Source organism: Syzygium oleosum, unplaced genomic scaffold (assembly GCF_021117445.2).
Source record: "Syzygium oleosum isolate NSW1041296 unplaced genomic scaffold, Sole_v2.1 Sole_v2.32, whole genome shotgun sequence".
In the NCBI taxonomy this organism is placed as follows: Eukaryota; Viridiplantae; Streptophyta; class Magnoliopsida; order Myrtales; family Myrtaceae; genus Syzygium; species Syzygium oleosum.
In genome coordinates this window covers 1,343,108-1,360,107 of record NW_026607516.1, presented here as the reverse complement: position 1 = coordinate 1,360,107, position 17,000 = coordinate 1,343,108, and the positions used below count along the sequence as shown (strand labels likewise).

The following is a 17,000-nucleotide window of genomic DNA, read 5'->3' as shown; positions in this document are numbered from 1 at the left end:
TTCAAGTGTACCCAAAAGCCCGATGCTTTTCTATGCAATACTATTATGAGAACTTATGTCCACATGAATGATGCGTGTAGTGCTACGTGATTTTATTATGAAGAGATGGTAGGAAATGATGTTGCGCCAAATCACTATTCGTTTCCTATTATAGTTAAAAGGCATAATGGGTGGGCTGCCCAAGATGGGTCAAACTCGGCCCATGAACCACAAAGGCCCACAAGGTAGTTATTTGCATCTTACTATAAATAGTAGACCTCCTTAGAAAACCAACATGATTTTTCATATATACAAAATAACACACCCATTCGAAAGTAACGTTTTCTCTGGTTTTTCTTCGGAACGGAAGTGGGTACGAAAGACGATCGAAAATCACTCTCAAGTACAAAGTGACATTTAATCTGTGGCAATACCGGATATGTTCTTTATATGATATGCCTATACGATCGGTGATACAAGTTGATGATCATTGGGCACGTTTCCGCATTGATCAAATACGTTTCGAGTATGTCAATTGTGGAATAAGTTTTCCCAACAGTAGTGAAAGGGTTTGTTGGGATTGGGTCATTGATGATGGAGAGAAGGTTCATGGTAGGATGTAAAAACTTGGGTTCGAGCCGGATTTATTCGTGAGGAATGCGTTGATTCGCATGTATTCGGTTTTTCGAAAAGCCAGGAGTGCGCGCTTAGTGTTTGATGCAGGGCCTGCGTTGGATTTGGTTAGCTGGAATTCCATGATTGATGGTCATGTGAAGTATGGGGAAGTGGATGTTGCTAGCGAACTTTTCGATGAGATGACTCAAAGGGACGTCTTCAGTTGGAACTCGATGATTGTAGGTTATATTGCGCGAGGGGACATAGGCGTAGCGCGATGGTTGTTTGATAGAACGCCGTTTAGGGACATCATGTCGTGGAATCGTACGATCGATGGGTGTGCAAGGATTGGATACATGTCAGAGACTCGCAGCTTTTTTCATTCGATGCCTTTCTGGAATGTAGTTTCATGGAATACCTTGTTGGCTCTTTATGTACGTGTTAAAGGTTATACGGAGTGTTTGAGTTTGTTTGATAGTATGCTACAAGAGGAAGAGATTAAACCCAACGGGGCTACTCTTGTGAGTGCTTTCACAGCGTGTGACAATACAGGGGACCTCAATAAAGGCCACTTAGTTTATTCTTACATGAAGGATAATTACATTGAAGCCGAAGTGCTGCTTTCGACTGGGCTATTGACAATGTATGCAAAAAGTGGCACTATGGATTTAGCCAGGAAAGTGTTTGATCAGATGCCTGATAGAAGTGTTGTCTCGTGGAATTCTATGATCATCGGGTATGGATTACATAGGCATGGCGAGAAAGCCCTGGAAATGTTCTTGAGAGATGAGAAGAGAGGTCTAATGCCAAATGATGCTACCTTTGTCAGCATATTACCTGCCTACACACATTCCGGCATGGTTTTGGAAGGTTGGTGGTGTTTCAACCTGATGTCTCGGATTTACAATATCCAAACTAAGGTGGAGCACTATGCTTGCATGGTCTATCTTCTTGCTCGAGCTGGGCTGGTGATGGATTCAGGAGAGTTGTTTAAAGAAGTACCTATAGTGGCAGGATCTTCACTATGGGGTGCTCTGCTTTCTGCCCATAGGACCCATTCTCACATGGAACTAAGAGAGATGGTGGCCGAGCAGTTGTTTGAGTTCGAACCAACAGATGTTGGGCCCTACGTACTATTGTCAAACATGTATGCAGCCAAAGGTAGTTGGGATGCAGTCGAGAATGTCAAGATGATGATGAAGGCAAAGGGTTCGCAAAAGGAAGTTGGGTCGCGCCTCATTGAACTTGGAGGCATCGAATCTACAGAGTCCGCAAAAGATGGCATGCACCACCAGAGAAGTATGATTTACTCGATGCTGAGTGAGATTGGTTCACAAATATAAGTGTCCTGTAGAGACTCTACAGCAGTAGAGGATCAAGAATAGAGAGATACTAAACCATATCGTTGGATTTTGTCGAAAATCCGTGTTCTTCATATTATGCAGGATTGAAGGTGAAGACATTCTCTATGCCTCGCTTCTATTTGTATGCCTGTACAGCACATCTCCTAGTTAAAGGAAAATCGCAATTTGCGAATTCATGAGTGCATCCATCTTCGAGTTATTGAGAATTGTTGCTGGAATACTACTTTGGAAGGAAGATACTGCGGGAACCAGTCACAATTTTACTCTAAACTAATTTTTTTACCACCAAAAATTCCAAACTGGTACATTTGTGACAAATTTACCCTTCATTAAATTGGATTAATACCATGAATGTACACATGTGACAAATGGAGGGTAAAACCCCAAACTAGTACACTCGTCAACTGTCACGTGTCATCCAACTAAGAAATTTGACTATAAAATTTAACGGAAACTAGTAGAGGGTAAAATTATCACAGGTGTACCAGTTTAGGATTTTTAGTGATCATAAAATTAGTCTGGGGTAATATTGTCACAGGTATACCAGTTGGGGTGTTTTTTTGTAATATTAACCCTTTTTAATATTCACAATTTGCACTTTGTGCAGTATTATTGAATTTTTGCATATTTTTAATCTGGTCGAGAAAAAAGAGAGCATTTATCTAACGAGAAAATATATACATGTTAGGTATCTTTTCTTATATTATGGTAGGAGAATCTTGAATAATCCAAGGATTGCTCAACTTTTGGTAAGAGAATCTCGAATTGTAAAATTGCACACCACTAGTACGTACTTAGTATCTTACCTAGTAAAGCAAGTGCAGATTTCGATCGAGAATATGTAACAATTTATATCAGCAGCTTAATATGATATGTAGCAAGTTAGCTACTATTCATTCAATTTTTGATCTTGCATTTACTCACTTTTCAATAATACCATGCTTTAGACATCTATATAAACCCACTTCGAGGGGACTCATGACACATATCTTCCACAATTGTCTCTAATAATCAAGCCCAAATTTCCTCTATATTATCCCAAAAAACTCTCTGCACAGTCACAGCTTACACAATCAAGCCGACATACTTGGAAATGGAGAAGGGTCAAGCCAAGCTTAGTGCGTTGGTCATTCTATTGGTGATTGCATCTAGTAGGTTTCTCTCATCTCTCGTCTATTATTATTATTATTATTATTATTATTATTAGTAATTGTAGAACTGCACTGATGAATTTTCCGAACTTTCCTTTTCTAAGGTCTTGCTGTCTCACAAGCTGCAGAAGAAAGAGTAGCGTGTCATCTAGACATCACGGGCAGAGGTCAAGTGTGTCCTGTCGGGTATCATCCGGTCATTAAAAATGCCGAATGTTTCTGTGTTCCATCAGGGCGCCAGGTCTACCCGGACGGCTTTTGTATTCCAGAGAAGTGCGATATCGGGTATCACCCTATCTTTAAAAACAACAGCTGTGTATGTGTTCCGAACGCAAGGTGAGGCAACGGAGATTGTAGAGTGAATCGATCTTGTTCTCAATAAGACGTGTCGAACCGTCACAAGCTATTGACTTATTTTTCAGCACTTGCTTTGTTCGTGTGTGCGTAATGGATATGCCCCCATGAGATTGAGCTCTTTCGTCAGTGAAAAATGATGTCAACCTGTGTGTCGAGACAATCTAATCGCCTCCGACGGTGGAGCCTCACTTCTACTCCATTTCGATCGTCAAGCTTAAACTTGGCTCAATGAAACGTTATATTCCCCCGAGCTCCACTAATGTTAAAAGGGCAAACTCGCACTAGAACTAGAATTTGTAGTTACTTTACTATGAAATTAGTCATATTAATAGTGGCTATTTAAAATTGACGTGGCATCGTCTCAAAAGATAATGGCTATTTAACAACGGTAGTGTCACGATGGCATTTTTCATCCGTGATTTAAACAGAGGCCTCATATGGAGCCACATCAGAGAAGTTGAAATCGATTGAATAAAAAAAAATTGAGGTGCTCCCCTATAAAACGGACAAAAATTCAAGGTTATTATCCCAACAAATAATTTTAACAAAGACAACATTCGAGGGAAAGGTGCCAAAAAAGTCCTAAACTTTTTGCATTAGTGCCAATTTAGTCCTAAACCTTTTTTTGGTGCCAATTCAGTCCTAAACCTTTTGTATTGGTGCCAATTTAGTCCTAAACCTTTTTTTGGTGCCAATTCAGTCCTAAACCTTTTAAATTGATGCCAATTCAGTCCTAAACCTTTTGTTTTTGTGCCAATTTAGTCCTTCCGGCCAATTTTGACCGGAATTTGCTGACGTGGTCGCCTGCCGGCCAGCGGCCGGTCACCGGCGCCGACATGGCGCTGACGTTGACAACTTTAATAATATTTTAATATTTTTTTGAATTTTATTTTTTTTTTTTTCTTTTTTTTTCCACTTTTTTTTTGGGTCTCTCCTCCTTCCTCTGGCCGATCGCCGGTCCGGCGACCGGCCAGAGGCCGGCGAGCTCGACCTCGCTGGCCACTGGCGAGGCTCGCCCTCACAGCCCACTGGCAAGGGCGGCCTCGCCCGGCGAGGGCGAGCCTGGCCTTGGTCGAGCGAGGATCGACCTTGCCGGAGGCTGGGCGAGGCTCGACCTCGCCGGATCCGGCGAGGTCGGGCCTCGCCCGACCATGGCGAGGCTCGCCCTCGCCACGGCCTCCGGCGAGGGCTCGAGCCTCGCCATGGTCGGGCAAGGCCCGACCTTGCCGGATCTCGGCGAGGTCGGGCCTCGCCTGCGGCTCGCGAGGCTCGACCTCGCCGATCCGCGAGGCGGGCCTCGCCATGGTCGGCGAGGCCGACCTCGCCGGATGGCGAGTGAGGCTCACCCCGCGAGGCCCAACCTCGCCCGACCATGGCGAGGCCCGACCTCGCCGGATCTGGTGAGGTCGAGGCTCGCCCTCGCCGGATCTGGCAAGGTCGAGGCTCGCCCTCGCCAGTGGCCGGTGAGGGCGAGCCTCGCCAGTGGCCGGCGAGGTCGAGCTCGCCAGCCTCTGGCGACCAGCCAAAGGAAGGAGGAGAGACCCAAAAAAAAAAGTGGAAAAAAAAGGAAAAAAAATAATAATTCAAAAAAATATTAAAATATTATTAAAGTTGTCCACGTCAGTGCCACGTCGGCGCCGGTAACCGGCCGGCAGGCGTCCACGTCGGCAAATTCCGATCAAAATTGGCCGGAAGGACTAAATTGGCACAAAAACAAAAGGTTTAGGACTGAATTGACACCAAAAAAAGGTTTAGGACTAAATTGGCACCAATGCAAATGGTTTAGGACTAAATTGGCACTAATGCAAAAGGTTTAAGACTTTTTTGGCACTTTTCCCCAACATTCGACGATATTTCTTTGATAGAATGGCTCAAGTGAGAACAACGTAACCGTGCAAATAGGAAATACAACATATCGTGCATGTTGCTTTGCTGAGAAATATTAAGTAGATCATCAGTAGCCTTGCCAATCAAAGTGGATGCTCAATAGCATGATCTGAGCTCTGAAAGTGTGACAAGCCTGGATTAATTCACCCGAAGTTGTTTGCTTTGGCTTGTCTCATATCGAGTCTCACGGTTTGTCCTTTGATATATAGATGGACACTTTTCGTGGATGTCACCCGTCCCAGCAGCGCTCTCACACGAGTACGCTTAACATAGGAGTTCGAATTTTAAACTTACCCTTACGTAAAAAAAAACCTCTAATACCTCAACTAGTTGCGCCAACAGTCACGATGGCGTCTATGTCTATGGCCATCCAAAGGAGCCAAAATGGGTTTGTGCCAGGGGCAAATTGTGTATGCATGTGTAACCATTGATTGATGCGCGTTGCGAGTCTCTATGAGAGGAGAGGAAGCAAGAATAAGAGGGAATAGTAGAGAGATGAGTTGCATGCGTCAGAGATTTTCATGCATCAATTTTGCTCTTTAATAAAATGGGTTGATACTATTGAGTATTCTACTTATTTTTTGCGGTCCCGAAAATTCCCAAGGGTTCAAGTAGATGGATTTCGGGCATTGCCATTGATTGCACTATAGTATCTGATAACTCGATGATCAAAAGCGATGATCGTACTCCTTATGTATACCTTAGACAAACGACTGACGATTAAGAGAATAAAAATTTCGATATTTGGTCTTAAAAGACAGTGCTGAAATTGAGGATATAAAGGGTAATTTGAAGATATCAAAGATCCTTGTGTTCGTATTTGACCATCCTTTCATATCACTCGACAACTGAGCTATTACAAATACACGAAGGCTCGTCCAATAAAGGTCGGAAAAGCTGAATTTTACATATTTCCATTTAAAATATAACATTAGACTCCAAAAAAAAAATATAACATTACCCATTAATAAAAAAAAATCGATATCCCTATGAGAGATCCTTAAATAAGAGGTCAATGCATTTGACATGCCTTATAAGATGCTGAATTAATTTAAAAAGCTTTTGCAAAAATGGTCATGCATACAGTGCATCTCCCAAGTGTCGGACAAGTGCATAACATCTTAGCATGATCTGGGAGCTCTGGAACTTCAGATATCGGAAGCAAAAAGCTTCCCGGAAAAAACCAAACACAAGCCAGTAACGATGTGTCCATTGCCCGGAAACTCACACCAAACACCAGATTCTCATCTGTGACGCCTCAAAACGTCACTCGCGACACGTGTCCTTTGTAATTATATTCCTTAATCGGTAATAGCATGCGGAAGCTCAATTAAATTTTTCCTCAACAAAATTCCATGCAAGAAAATCACACGAGTTAAATATGGATATTAATTTTGTTTATGTTAAACATCAGTTTTATGACTTGACTACATCATTTATGCAAAATACAAAACACGAAAGCCTTGGGATAAAGGTGGAGGTTGCATATCTCTATATTACATTATACTCCAAAAGCTTGCCTGTATATAGGTAGACTTTACATCATGGGCCGTTCCATCTTCCCCAATGATGACAGTCAAAAACTGGCACTCATAGTGTCTAGGAAAACCAGCAAGCATTGGCGGCAAATTGTCCATTCTTATACGTCTAAAAAATAAAGAAATAAGTAGAGGCCCAATAAATGAAATCTCTAGTTTTAAGTTAGGAATGTCATCTTATCACTTCACCCGGCACAAATAATGTACATGCATAACAACCAGTGTGCACAGAACTTGAATAAATGTTATACCTTTTCCATTTAGATATGCCACAATAATCCGATCATTTCATTATTTCACAATATATTCATTCAGACACAAGCATATGATATATAGCATTCATACTCATGCATTAGGGTCGTTACTTCCCCTCCCGATCACTCTCGGGGCTTCTTGACATACAGGGCATCTCAACTCCTGAGGCATCTCGATACACCCTCCGGGGCATCTCGACTTTCGAAGCATCTCGGTACACCCTCCGAGGCATCCCAACATATGAGGCATCTTGACACAGGGGCATCATCACCGTTGATTTGTAGGTGACGGAAAATATATTATTCTCATGCAAATCGTGAATAATAAGTATTTGCATGTATATACCCACCTTCTTGTTACATCACATATCCCTCAAAGCAATGAAATGCATTATTCAATAAATTAAGTACGAAGCAATACGTGATCAAACTCAAAAGGAAAAAATCTACTCAAGTTCAGAAAGTAAATCTACTCGATTCATAAGGCACATCTATTCAAATTTAGAAAGTAAAGATATTTTGGTTTAAGAGTAAAATTTGTTTGCGTTCAGAATATACATATATCCAGATTTAAAGAGTAAAATCTACTCGGTTCAGAAATACATATATACAGATTTAGAGAGTAAAGTCTACTCGATTCAAAAATATGTATATCCAAATTCTAAGAGTAAAATCTACTCAGTTAAGAAATAGATATATTTAGATTCAAACTTAGAAATAGAAATATCCATATTTAGAGAATAAAATCTTTTCTATGTCCAGATTCTAAGAGTAAAATCTATTTGGGTTCAGAAATAAGTATGTCTAGATTGTGAGATTAAAATCTGTTTGGGTTTACAATTAAGTATGTCTAGATTTTAAGAGTAAACTCTATTTGGGTTTAGAAATAAGTATATTCGGATTCTAAGGATAAAATCTACTCAGGTTCAGAAATAGACATATCCAGATTTTGAGAATAAAATCTACTCAGTTAAGATATATATAGTACTGTAGTACTATAGAAGTATTACTGCGAATATATTAATACTTCTATATATATAGAAAACGATCAGATTTCTAAATTACTGCGAATGAAATTATAGTACTGTAGTACAGAAAAGCCATTGAAACTGGCATTCCCATCCTCATAAGACAATTCAAAGTCAAGTGGTGGGATGGTTTCAAATTCTTTGATAGGGTCACCAAACAAGCCGTCTCGAATTGGCTAGTTTCTAGGGGCTCCGTCTCTACCAGTTCTGAGGATATCACCCCCTTTCTACATGATAAAGGGTTTGTACTTTCTAAATTAGCATATGCTAAATCCCATCAACAGCTAGCAGGGATATTAAAACAAGCCCTTTCTCAAATTGAAGAAACTGGTTCTTCACAATCCCATCATAGTGGCAGTTCCAACGAAGATGACTGCTATGGTATCGCGACCTAAAATTTCTCTCAGGCTAATGGATTATTAAGACTAAGCTTAACTCGAGCCCTCCCAAGCCCTACCAATTCGCAACTTAGGGTTTAAGTTTTTAACATCAAAAGTTTTCATGCTTGGAGTCGCCACTAATCAATTTATGGTAGGTTGATTAGAAACCTAAATAAAACATAGGGAGATATGTTTTATTCCTACGAACCAGAGATTCTAAGCCCGGGGACTTGATTACGCTAGATCTGGTCTAACGCCCTTTCGGTACCTTTTCTTTTCAAAAATGTTTTGGCAGGCAGTTTGGATCCATTTCAACTTAGTTACTAACATGTGAGGTGTTCATGCGAGTGCGCAAACCACCAATTTAACACCCAGAAAGCATTAAATAAATTGCAAGTTTGGAAGAATTACTTACCTGGAAGCAACGTAAGCATCTACATTGTTAGCTAGAAAATCACATTGACACCCTAATATGATTTCTAATTAACAAGCAATTCACTCAATTTCTTTTTTTGGATTTTCACTTATTTAAATGTAATCTAGCCTATATGCAATGACATGCGAAAATGACATGCGATTAATGCAACCTAGCATGCAAACTATATGTCGTGCGACGACGTGACCTATTTCTAATGACAGGACGAATGATTATTTTTGGTATTTTTTCAATTTAAATTCGGAATAATAAAAATGCCTAAATTAACATGCAAACTATGATGACTTAATCTACCATAGCATGATTTCTTTTTAGGATTTTTGTTAAAATTCGAAATAATGAATAACCTGAATAATCTATTAAGATTAGAATGTTACTTAATTTAAACTAGGAAATAGATCATCTCAAGTCCTAATTTAAATTAAATAACTACTCTATCTTCTAGATATATTTAGGATTCCTAGACATGCAAAAACTCTAATTCAAATCTAATTAATATTTTTTGAATTTTCTGTTTATTTGAAAAAGGAAAGCAATTAAATAAACAAGGATAGCAACCACATTCAAAACGTCCACGCGATCCGCCATATTTGTTTCAAACTCGGATTAGGCACAAAAATCAAACTATCGGTCATATCTATAGGGTTATAGATATCGACGGAAAGCCGATTATTCAAATTTGGAAAGTGGATAAAAATCATTATCGTACCCAAGTGGTTATGGATAGGATAATAATTTTCCGTATCGCCGTGTATCGAACCTTAGGGATAAGGTCGGATAGTCGTCCAGATACGTTGCTAAATTAGGAAGTTTTCCTAATTTTGAATATTTAAAAATATTGCGGATATATCGAACATTATCCTAAGATTTCTAAATATCCACATGATATTCACGAAATATTCAAACACCCATATTAGGAAATTAAATATTCTGAAAATATCGGATAATGTTGAATTACCTAATTTGCAGATAATTCCCAAATTCAAATCGACTCGGGATCGAGTTTGCGGATCGGGATCGGACTCGGGCGACGGGCGACGCGGCGTCGGCGCGGCGATGTGGTTTCGGTGTGGACGGTGGCTTGCAGCTAGGAGCAACTTGGTTCGCGGTGATTCTCAACCGCGGATGGCAATGCACGACGGTAGTGCTCGGCCGGCGATGGTGCACGGTGGTCTCGGTGCGGTTTGGACGTGAGGATTCAGCTCGATGGCTTCCACGATGATGTTTCGCTACGACTTTGGAAACCTGCAAAACGGCCGTCGTGGAGGCTACCGTCGGTGACTATGGACTGTGGGATGCTAAGATCCGCTTGAAGTCCACCGGAATTGCTGCAGGAATGCTTGGAAGCGACTGGAAGTTGCGCGGCAGCAATGAATTCGGAGATGAGAGAGAGCACTTTTTGCGTCACTTGCTCAGCGTCACGTGTCTCTTGCGTTGAGGGCGTAGCTTCTTCTCTCTGGCGTTTTCTCTTGTGGACGTCTTCTCTTTGCAGAGGAAGAAAAATCCCTTGTGGACAAAGATGCGAGAGAGAGACTCCTTGGTGCAATCAGTGGAGATAGACAAAGAAAAGCTTCTTTTTTCCTTTGGAGAAAGCTTCCTCCGTCTCTCTCTCGGCTTGGACCACTCCAGACAAAGACCACCGCTTCCAAGTCTTCTCCTTTTTTGTGCTTTTGGTCGCTCTCTTTCTTTCTCCGGATTGTCTCTTTTTTTTCCTCTCTTTTGGCCGTGATCTTGAAAATTATGAGAGCCCCCCTTTGATTATGACGCATAACGACATATTTATATCGCAACCCTAGGTTAATTAACCGGGCTTCCTAGTCCTAATGGGCTTAGGCTTGGGCTTAGGTTTAATTTAATTTAAATGGGCTGATTTAACTTGGGCTTTTATTTAATTAAGCATAATGGGCTGAATTAAACTCAAATTAAAACAACCGAGCCCGTTTGACTTGTAATTCCCAGCCCTTGCCTTCCGAGCGAGCCGAGTCTCATTCGATGAAATTTTAAGCTCATTCGCCACTGCCAATCTGATGCAAAAAATGCAATTAAATTAAATGGACCTAAACTATATGTTTATTCAATTTAAATATTTTTGTTTAGGGGTTAAAAATTTAATCCCTAATTTTCTATGCAAATTACACTAAATGATACGCCAAAATTTAGGTGTCAACATATGGTATCCCAGGTTTTGATCCCATTCCTCACAACTGGGCAAGCGTGAAGGATGAAGAAGAAGAAGATGAGCCTGAACCGGTGGAAGATCTCTCAAGATTCTCCTGGGTGAAAGGCCGAAAGACTCCTGCTTTTATGAATTCGTCATAATTTCTAGGCCGAAAGGAGTCTGCCAGTCTTCTCCCTTTTTCAAAAATTTTCATAATTATGTATGTCCACTGTTCACTGTAACACTGTGCACTTACTACTATTAGCTACAGTACTACCCGTGAACTATTTTCTACAGGAGCTCAACTTGCCTATATAATCGGACCCCATTCCTTTGAAGGGGGCAGAACATTTTTTCAAACCCTTTCTCTCAGAATTCCAAACCTCTCCAGCTTCTCCAGATCTCCCAAACCTTCTTCGAGGGAATAAGAGATCATTCATCTCAAAACCTTTCCATAACCTTTCCATACCCAGTAAGTTTATGATCCCTGTAAAGATCTTGTCCCATACTTTCTAGTTTTCATAGTGTGGAAAATCTTATCGTTCTAGACTACCAAATAGTCTGAGTAACGGGAGAATTTCTACCAAAGAAATTTTCTTACTTCTGCACCTGTACTTCGATATTTGCATTCTGTAACCTTTCAATACTATTATTGTAATCTTTCCATACTATTTATATAACAGTTATTTCTAATTTCTTCTGTACATTTACATCTACATACCCCACAAACGGCAGGTCGAACTGCCTGTGGATGGTTTGTACTCTACTTTAAAGCAATTCTCTGCAATTGTTATATATCCTTACTTCTTCTTACCGTTTTGCCCTTCTCATTTTTGCTTAACAAATACCACCTACATGGTTGGTTTAGAATTTTTAGCAATTCTTCTTCTCATTCTATATATTGCTTACGGTTTCTTTATTATTTATAATGCTCGCGCTTTTATTTAATTTCATTTATTTAATAATTTTCTGTGTAGAAATCTGCACTTTCATATTAGAATATATCTTTGCAGTAGCTAGATCTAGGGAAGTATCTCAGATCCTTTATCTATTTTCTCAATATAATAAATATTTTGAATATTTAGAGAGACGATTAAAAATTACATACATCTTTACTGCCCTAATCTTTTTATTACAATTTCCTAGTTTTGTTTCTAATAAAATAAAACGATCAGATTAATACTTCTATATTAATACTTCTATATATATATATATATATGTCCAGATTCAAATTTAGAAATAAGTATAACTAGATTTAGAGAGTAAAAATCTACTTGGGTTTAAAAATAGATATATATATGGATTTTGAGAGTAAAATCTACTCGGTTCAGAAAATACATTTTCAGATTTTGAGAGTAAAATCTACTCGAGTTCAGAAATAAATATATCCAGATTTTGAGGGTAAAATCTACTCAATTAAGAATATATATATATATATATAAAGATTTTGAAAGTAAAGTCTATTCGAGTTCAGAAATACATATATCAAGATTTTGAAAGTAAAGTCTACTCAAGTTTAGAAAAACATATATTCAGATTTTGAAAGTAAAGTCTACTCGAGTTCAAAAATCAATATGTCCAGATTCAAAGAGAAAAATCTACTCAATTCAAAAATCAATAGATTTTACAAACGACGATTAAGCCTAAACTTACAAATATGATTTTTATGAGTTCATATTCATCATTTCCACTTATTAAATGTACTCCACTTTAAGTAAAATGATTAATTACCTTTTAAACATGCATAAGACCAGCAGGACAAATTCAACAATCACCTCAAGGATATCATTTCCATGCTCAAATTTAACGATTTCACTTGCCAATTATACCACACTTTAAGAAAACAAATCACACCAATTTTTAACATGCTTGAGACCAATCAAAAAATTCCACATATCACCATATTCTCAATATTGTAACACATCAAAATAGCATATCACAACCATCCAAGTTAAAAGTAACAAGTAGATTGATCTAACTTAACTCTAAAGCCTTTGCTTACCTCAAAAGGAACTTGACCAATTCAAAGCTCTAATCACCTTGATGAAGTTGTTCCTTTCATTTTTAGAATTTTAAAAGTAGCGAAGCATTTCCCTTTGAAGTCTTTTTGGTAAAAAGGGTTTGGCTATCGTAAGGATTATGCTTCCTTTCCTTAGAATTAATGTTCTAACTCTTAAGTGAAAGAAAACAAGTGTAAGCTTGCATGTAGAAGGAAGGCTACGTGTGATAAGCTCACAAAAATTTCATCTTTCCATACCATTTGTTGTACAAATAAAACATACGAGTGGATTAGCTAATAGTAGAAGAGATGATGCCTAACCTATATGTGCAAGTGTCTCCACCTTAAGAAGACAACTAATCCATTCATGCAAGATTAGAAGAGAACATGTGGTCATGTCTCACCTAGTGGATGGTCAAATGGGAGAAGAATTTGATGACTAATCCCTGTAATGATGACACTTAGTCTTTAGGTGTCAAGTTAGCAAGAGTCTCACTTTGGGAGAGACACATGGCTTGCATGTATCCTTATAAGGCCATGAAGGCATTATGTGTCCAGGTTGGAAGAGTTCTAATTTTGAGAAAGACACTTGGCCTTACATGAAATCTTAGAATGACACATACGTATAATGTGGTCTCTTATGCTATCTAAGAAAAACAAGTTAAAAGGTAATATTGTGAGAAACTCTCCTCCCGTGGCCAAATAAGTGGGTCTCTATAAACATGAGTAAATGGTTTTTAGAATTAGTTAACTAGGATAAAAAATAAATAGCGAAACCCATGGCACTTGATATTACCCAAAATTATTAATAAATCATACCGAATGCTAAGAAAATCTCGGTTTAGTAAATTCAAACTCGATAATCATGTAATTTCAAAATATCCATCCCAATCGACAATTAGCATCACTTTAATAATCATCATACACATCATCATTATCAATTGAATTTCAACGCGTCGGACTCGGAATGATTGTGTTCGCGGAAAATCATCCTCCACATCTCACAAGATTTACGAACCATCTAAGATTTCTACGTGTCCATCCGAATTTCAAGCTAAATAATATTTAGTTTTATCATCTAATTATTATTATCGAACACCGAAAATTCCTAATGCCACTAAATATTATTATGGAGATTCCGGATGTCACATCATCCCAATCTCTCGACAAATTCATCAAATCCCGGAATAACCTCTCTAAGCCCACACCGAAACTCTGGCCTGACGTTGTCAGGCGACGAATTCTAATCACAAAAGATGAAGAAGTTGACGTATTGAAGTTAGCCCATCCGATTCTGCGCAGACTGGAGTCGTGTAATAGAGTCAGAGAATTCAACCAAGTCCATGCTCAACTAGTTGTCACTCGTCTCTCTCAATACTCTCTTGCCACCAGCCGAGCTGTGAAGAAGCTCTGTTCTTTAGGTGACGTTGTTCATGCGGCTACGTTCTTCAAGTGTACCCAAGAGCCCGACACTTTTCTGTGCAATACTATTATGAGAACTTATGTCCACGTGCATGATGCGTGCAGTGCTACGAGATTTTATCACGACGAGATGGTGGGGAACGATGTTGCGCCAAATCACTATACATTTCCCATTTTTATGAAAGGGTTTGTGGTGATTGGGTCATCGACCGATGGAGAGAAGGTTCATGGCAGGGTGTTAAAACTTGGGTTCGAGTCGGATTTATTCGTGAGGAATGCATTGATTCACATGTATTCGGTTTTTCGAAAAGCCAGAAGGGCGCACTTGGTGTTTGATGCAGGGCCTGTGTTTGATTTGGTTAGCTAAAATTCCATAATTGATGGTCATGTGAAGAAAGGGGAAGTGGATGTAGCTCACGAACTTTTCGATGAAATGACCGAAAGGGACGTCTTCAGTTGGAACTCGATGATTGCAGGTTATGTTGCGTGATGGGACATGGGCGAGGCACGATGGTTGTTTGATTGAATGCAGTTTAGGGACATCATGTTGTGGAATCGTATAATCGATGGGTGTGCAAGGATTGGAAACGTGTCAGAGGCTCGCAATTTTTTTTTATTCTATGCCTTTCCCGAATATAGTTTTATGGAATACCTTGTTGGCTCTTTATGTACATGTTAAAGGTTATGCGGACTGTTTGAGTTTGTTTGATAGTACGCTACAAGAGGAAGAGATTAATCCCAGTAGGGCTACTCTTGTGAGTGCTTTCACGGCGTGTGCCAATACAGGGGACCTCAATAAAGGCCACTTAGTTTATTCTTACATGAAGGATAATGACATTGAAGCCGACATGCTGCTTTCAACTGCGCTATTGACAATGTATGCAAAATGTGGCACTATGGATTTAGCCAGGAAGTGTTTGATCAAGTGCCTGATAGAAGTGTTGTCTCGTGGAATGCTATGATCATGGGGTATGGATTACTTGGGCATGGCAAGAAAGCCCCGGAAATGTTCTTGGAGATAGAGAAGAGAGGTCCAATGCCAAATGATGCTACCTTTGTTAGCATATTATCTGCTTGCACACATTCCGGAATGGTTTTGGAAGGTCAGTGGTGTTTCAACCTGATGTCCCGGGTTTACAATAACCAACCTAAGGTGGAGCACTATGGTTTCATGGTCGATCTTCTTGCTTGGGCTGGGTTGGTGAAGGATTCAGGAGAGTTGATTGAAGAAGTACCTATAGAGGCAAGATCTTCACTATGGGATGCTCTGCTTTCTGCCTGTAGGACCCATTCTCACATGGAACTAGGAGAGATGGTGGCCAAGCGTTCGATCGAGTTAGAACCAACAGATGTTGGGCCCTATGTGCTATTGTCAAACATGTATGCAACCGACGGTAATTGGGATGCCGTCGAGAATGTCAAGATGATGATGAAGGCAAAGGGTTTGCAAAAGGAAGTCGAATCCAGCCTCATTCAACTTGGAGGCGTCGAATCTACAGAGTCCACAAAAGATGGCAAGGCCCAGTAGAGAAGTACGATTTACTCGATGTTGAGTGAGATCGATTCACAGATAAAAGTGTCATGTAGAGACTCCAGAGCAATTTAGGATCAAGAGTAGAGGGAGACTAAACTATATTGTTGGATTTTGTCGAAGATCCGTGTTGTGCATATTCTGCAGAATTGAAGGTGAAGACATTCTCTATGCGTTGCTTCTATATGTTTGCATGTACAGCACATCTCCCGGTTAAAGGAAAATCGCAATATGCGAATTCATGAGTGCACCCATCTCCAAGTTATTGAGAATTGTTGCTGGAACACTACTTTGGAAGGAAGATGCTGCGAGAAGTTTTTACCCTTGACAATTTTACGCTAAACTAATTTTTTGACAACCAAAAACCTCAAATTAGTACATTTGTGATAAATTTACCCTCCATCACATTTGATTAATACCACGAAAAATTACAAACAGGTACACCTGTGACAAATGGAGGATAAAACCCCAAATTGGTAACTGATACACCTGTCAACTGTCACTTGTCATCCAACTCAGAATTTTGACGGTAAAATTTAACGGAAATAAGCATGGTGTAAAATTGTCACTGATGCACTAATTTGGAATTTTTAGTGGTCAAAAAATTAGTTTGAGATAAAATTATCACAGATATACCAATTCGAGATTTTTCGTGGTATTAACCCTTTTTAACATTCACAATTTGCACTTTGTGTAGTATTATTAAATTTTTGCATATTTTAATCGGGTCAAATACAGATATTTTAGAGAAAAAAGAGAACATTTATCTAACGAGAAAATATATACATGTTAGGTATCTTTTCTTATATTATGGTAGGAGAATCTCGAATAATCCATGGAATGCTCACATTATGGAAAGAGAATTTCGAATTATTTAATTGCATACCGCTACAGCATATTA

General features: G+C 39.3%; 2 protein-coding genes across 2 annotated transcripts; both read left to right on the top strand.

The window, feature by feature from the left end:
- The first annotated feature begins 650 nt into the window (after window positions 1-650).
- Window positions 651-1,937, top strand: LOC115665471 (pentatricopeptide repeat-containing protein At4g02750-like). Its single transcript, XM_056304376.1, has one exon. It carries the CDS (start codon window positions 651-653, stop codon window positions 1,935-1,937), a length of 1,287 nt encoding a protein of 428 aa, XP_056160351.1.
- Window positions 1,938-15,454: 13,517 nt separating this feature from the next.
- Window positions 15,455-16,096, top strand: LOC130135381 (pentatricopeptide repeat-containing protein At3g12770-like). Its single transcript, XM_056304375.1, has one exon. The coding sequence runs from the start codon at window positions 15,455-15,457 to the stop codon at window positions 16,094-16,096; it is 642 nt and encodes a 213-aa protein (XP_056160350.1).
- Window positions 16,097-17,000: the final 904 nt, after the last annotated feature.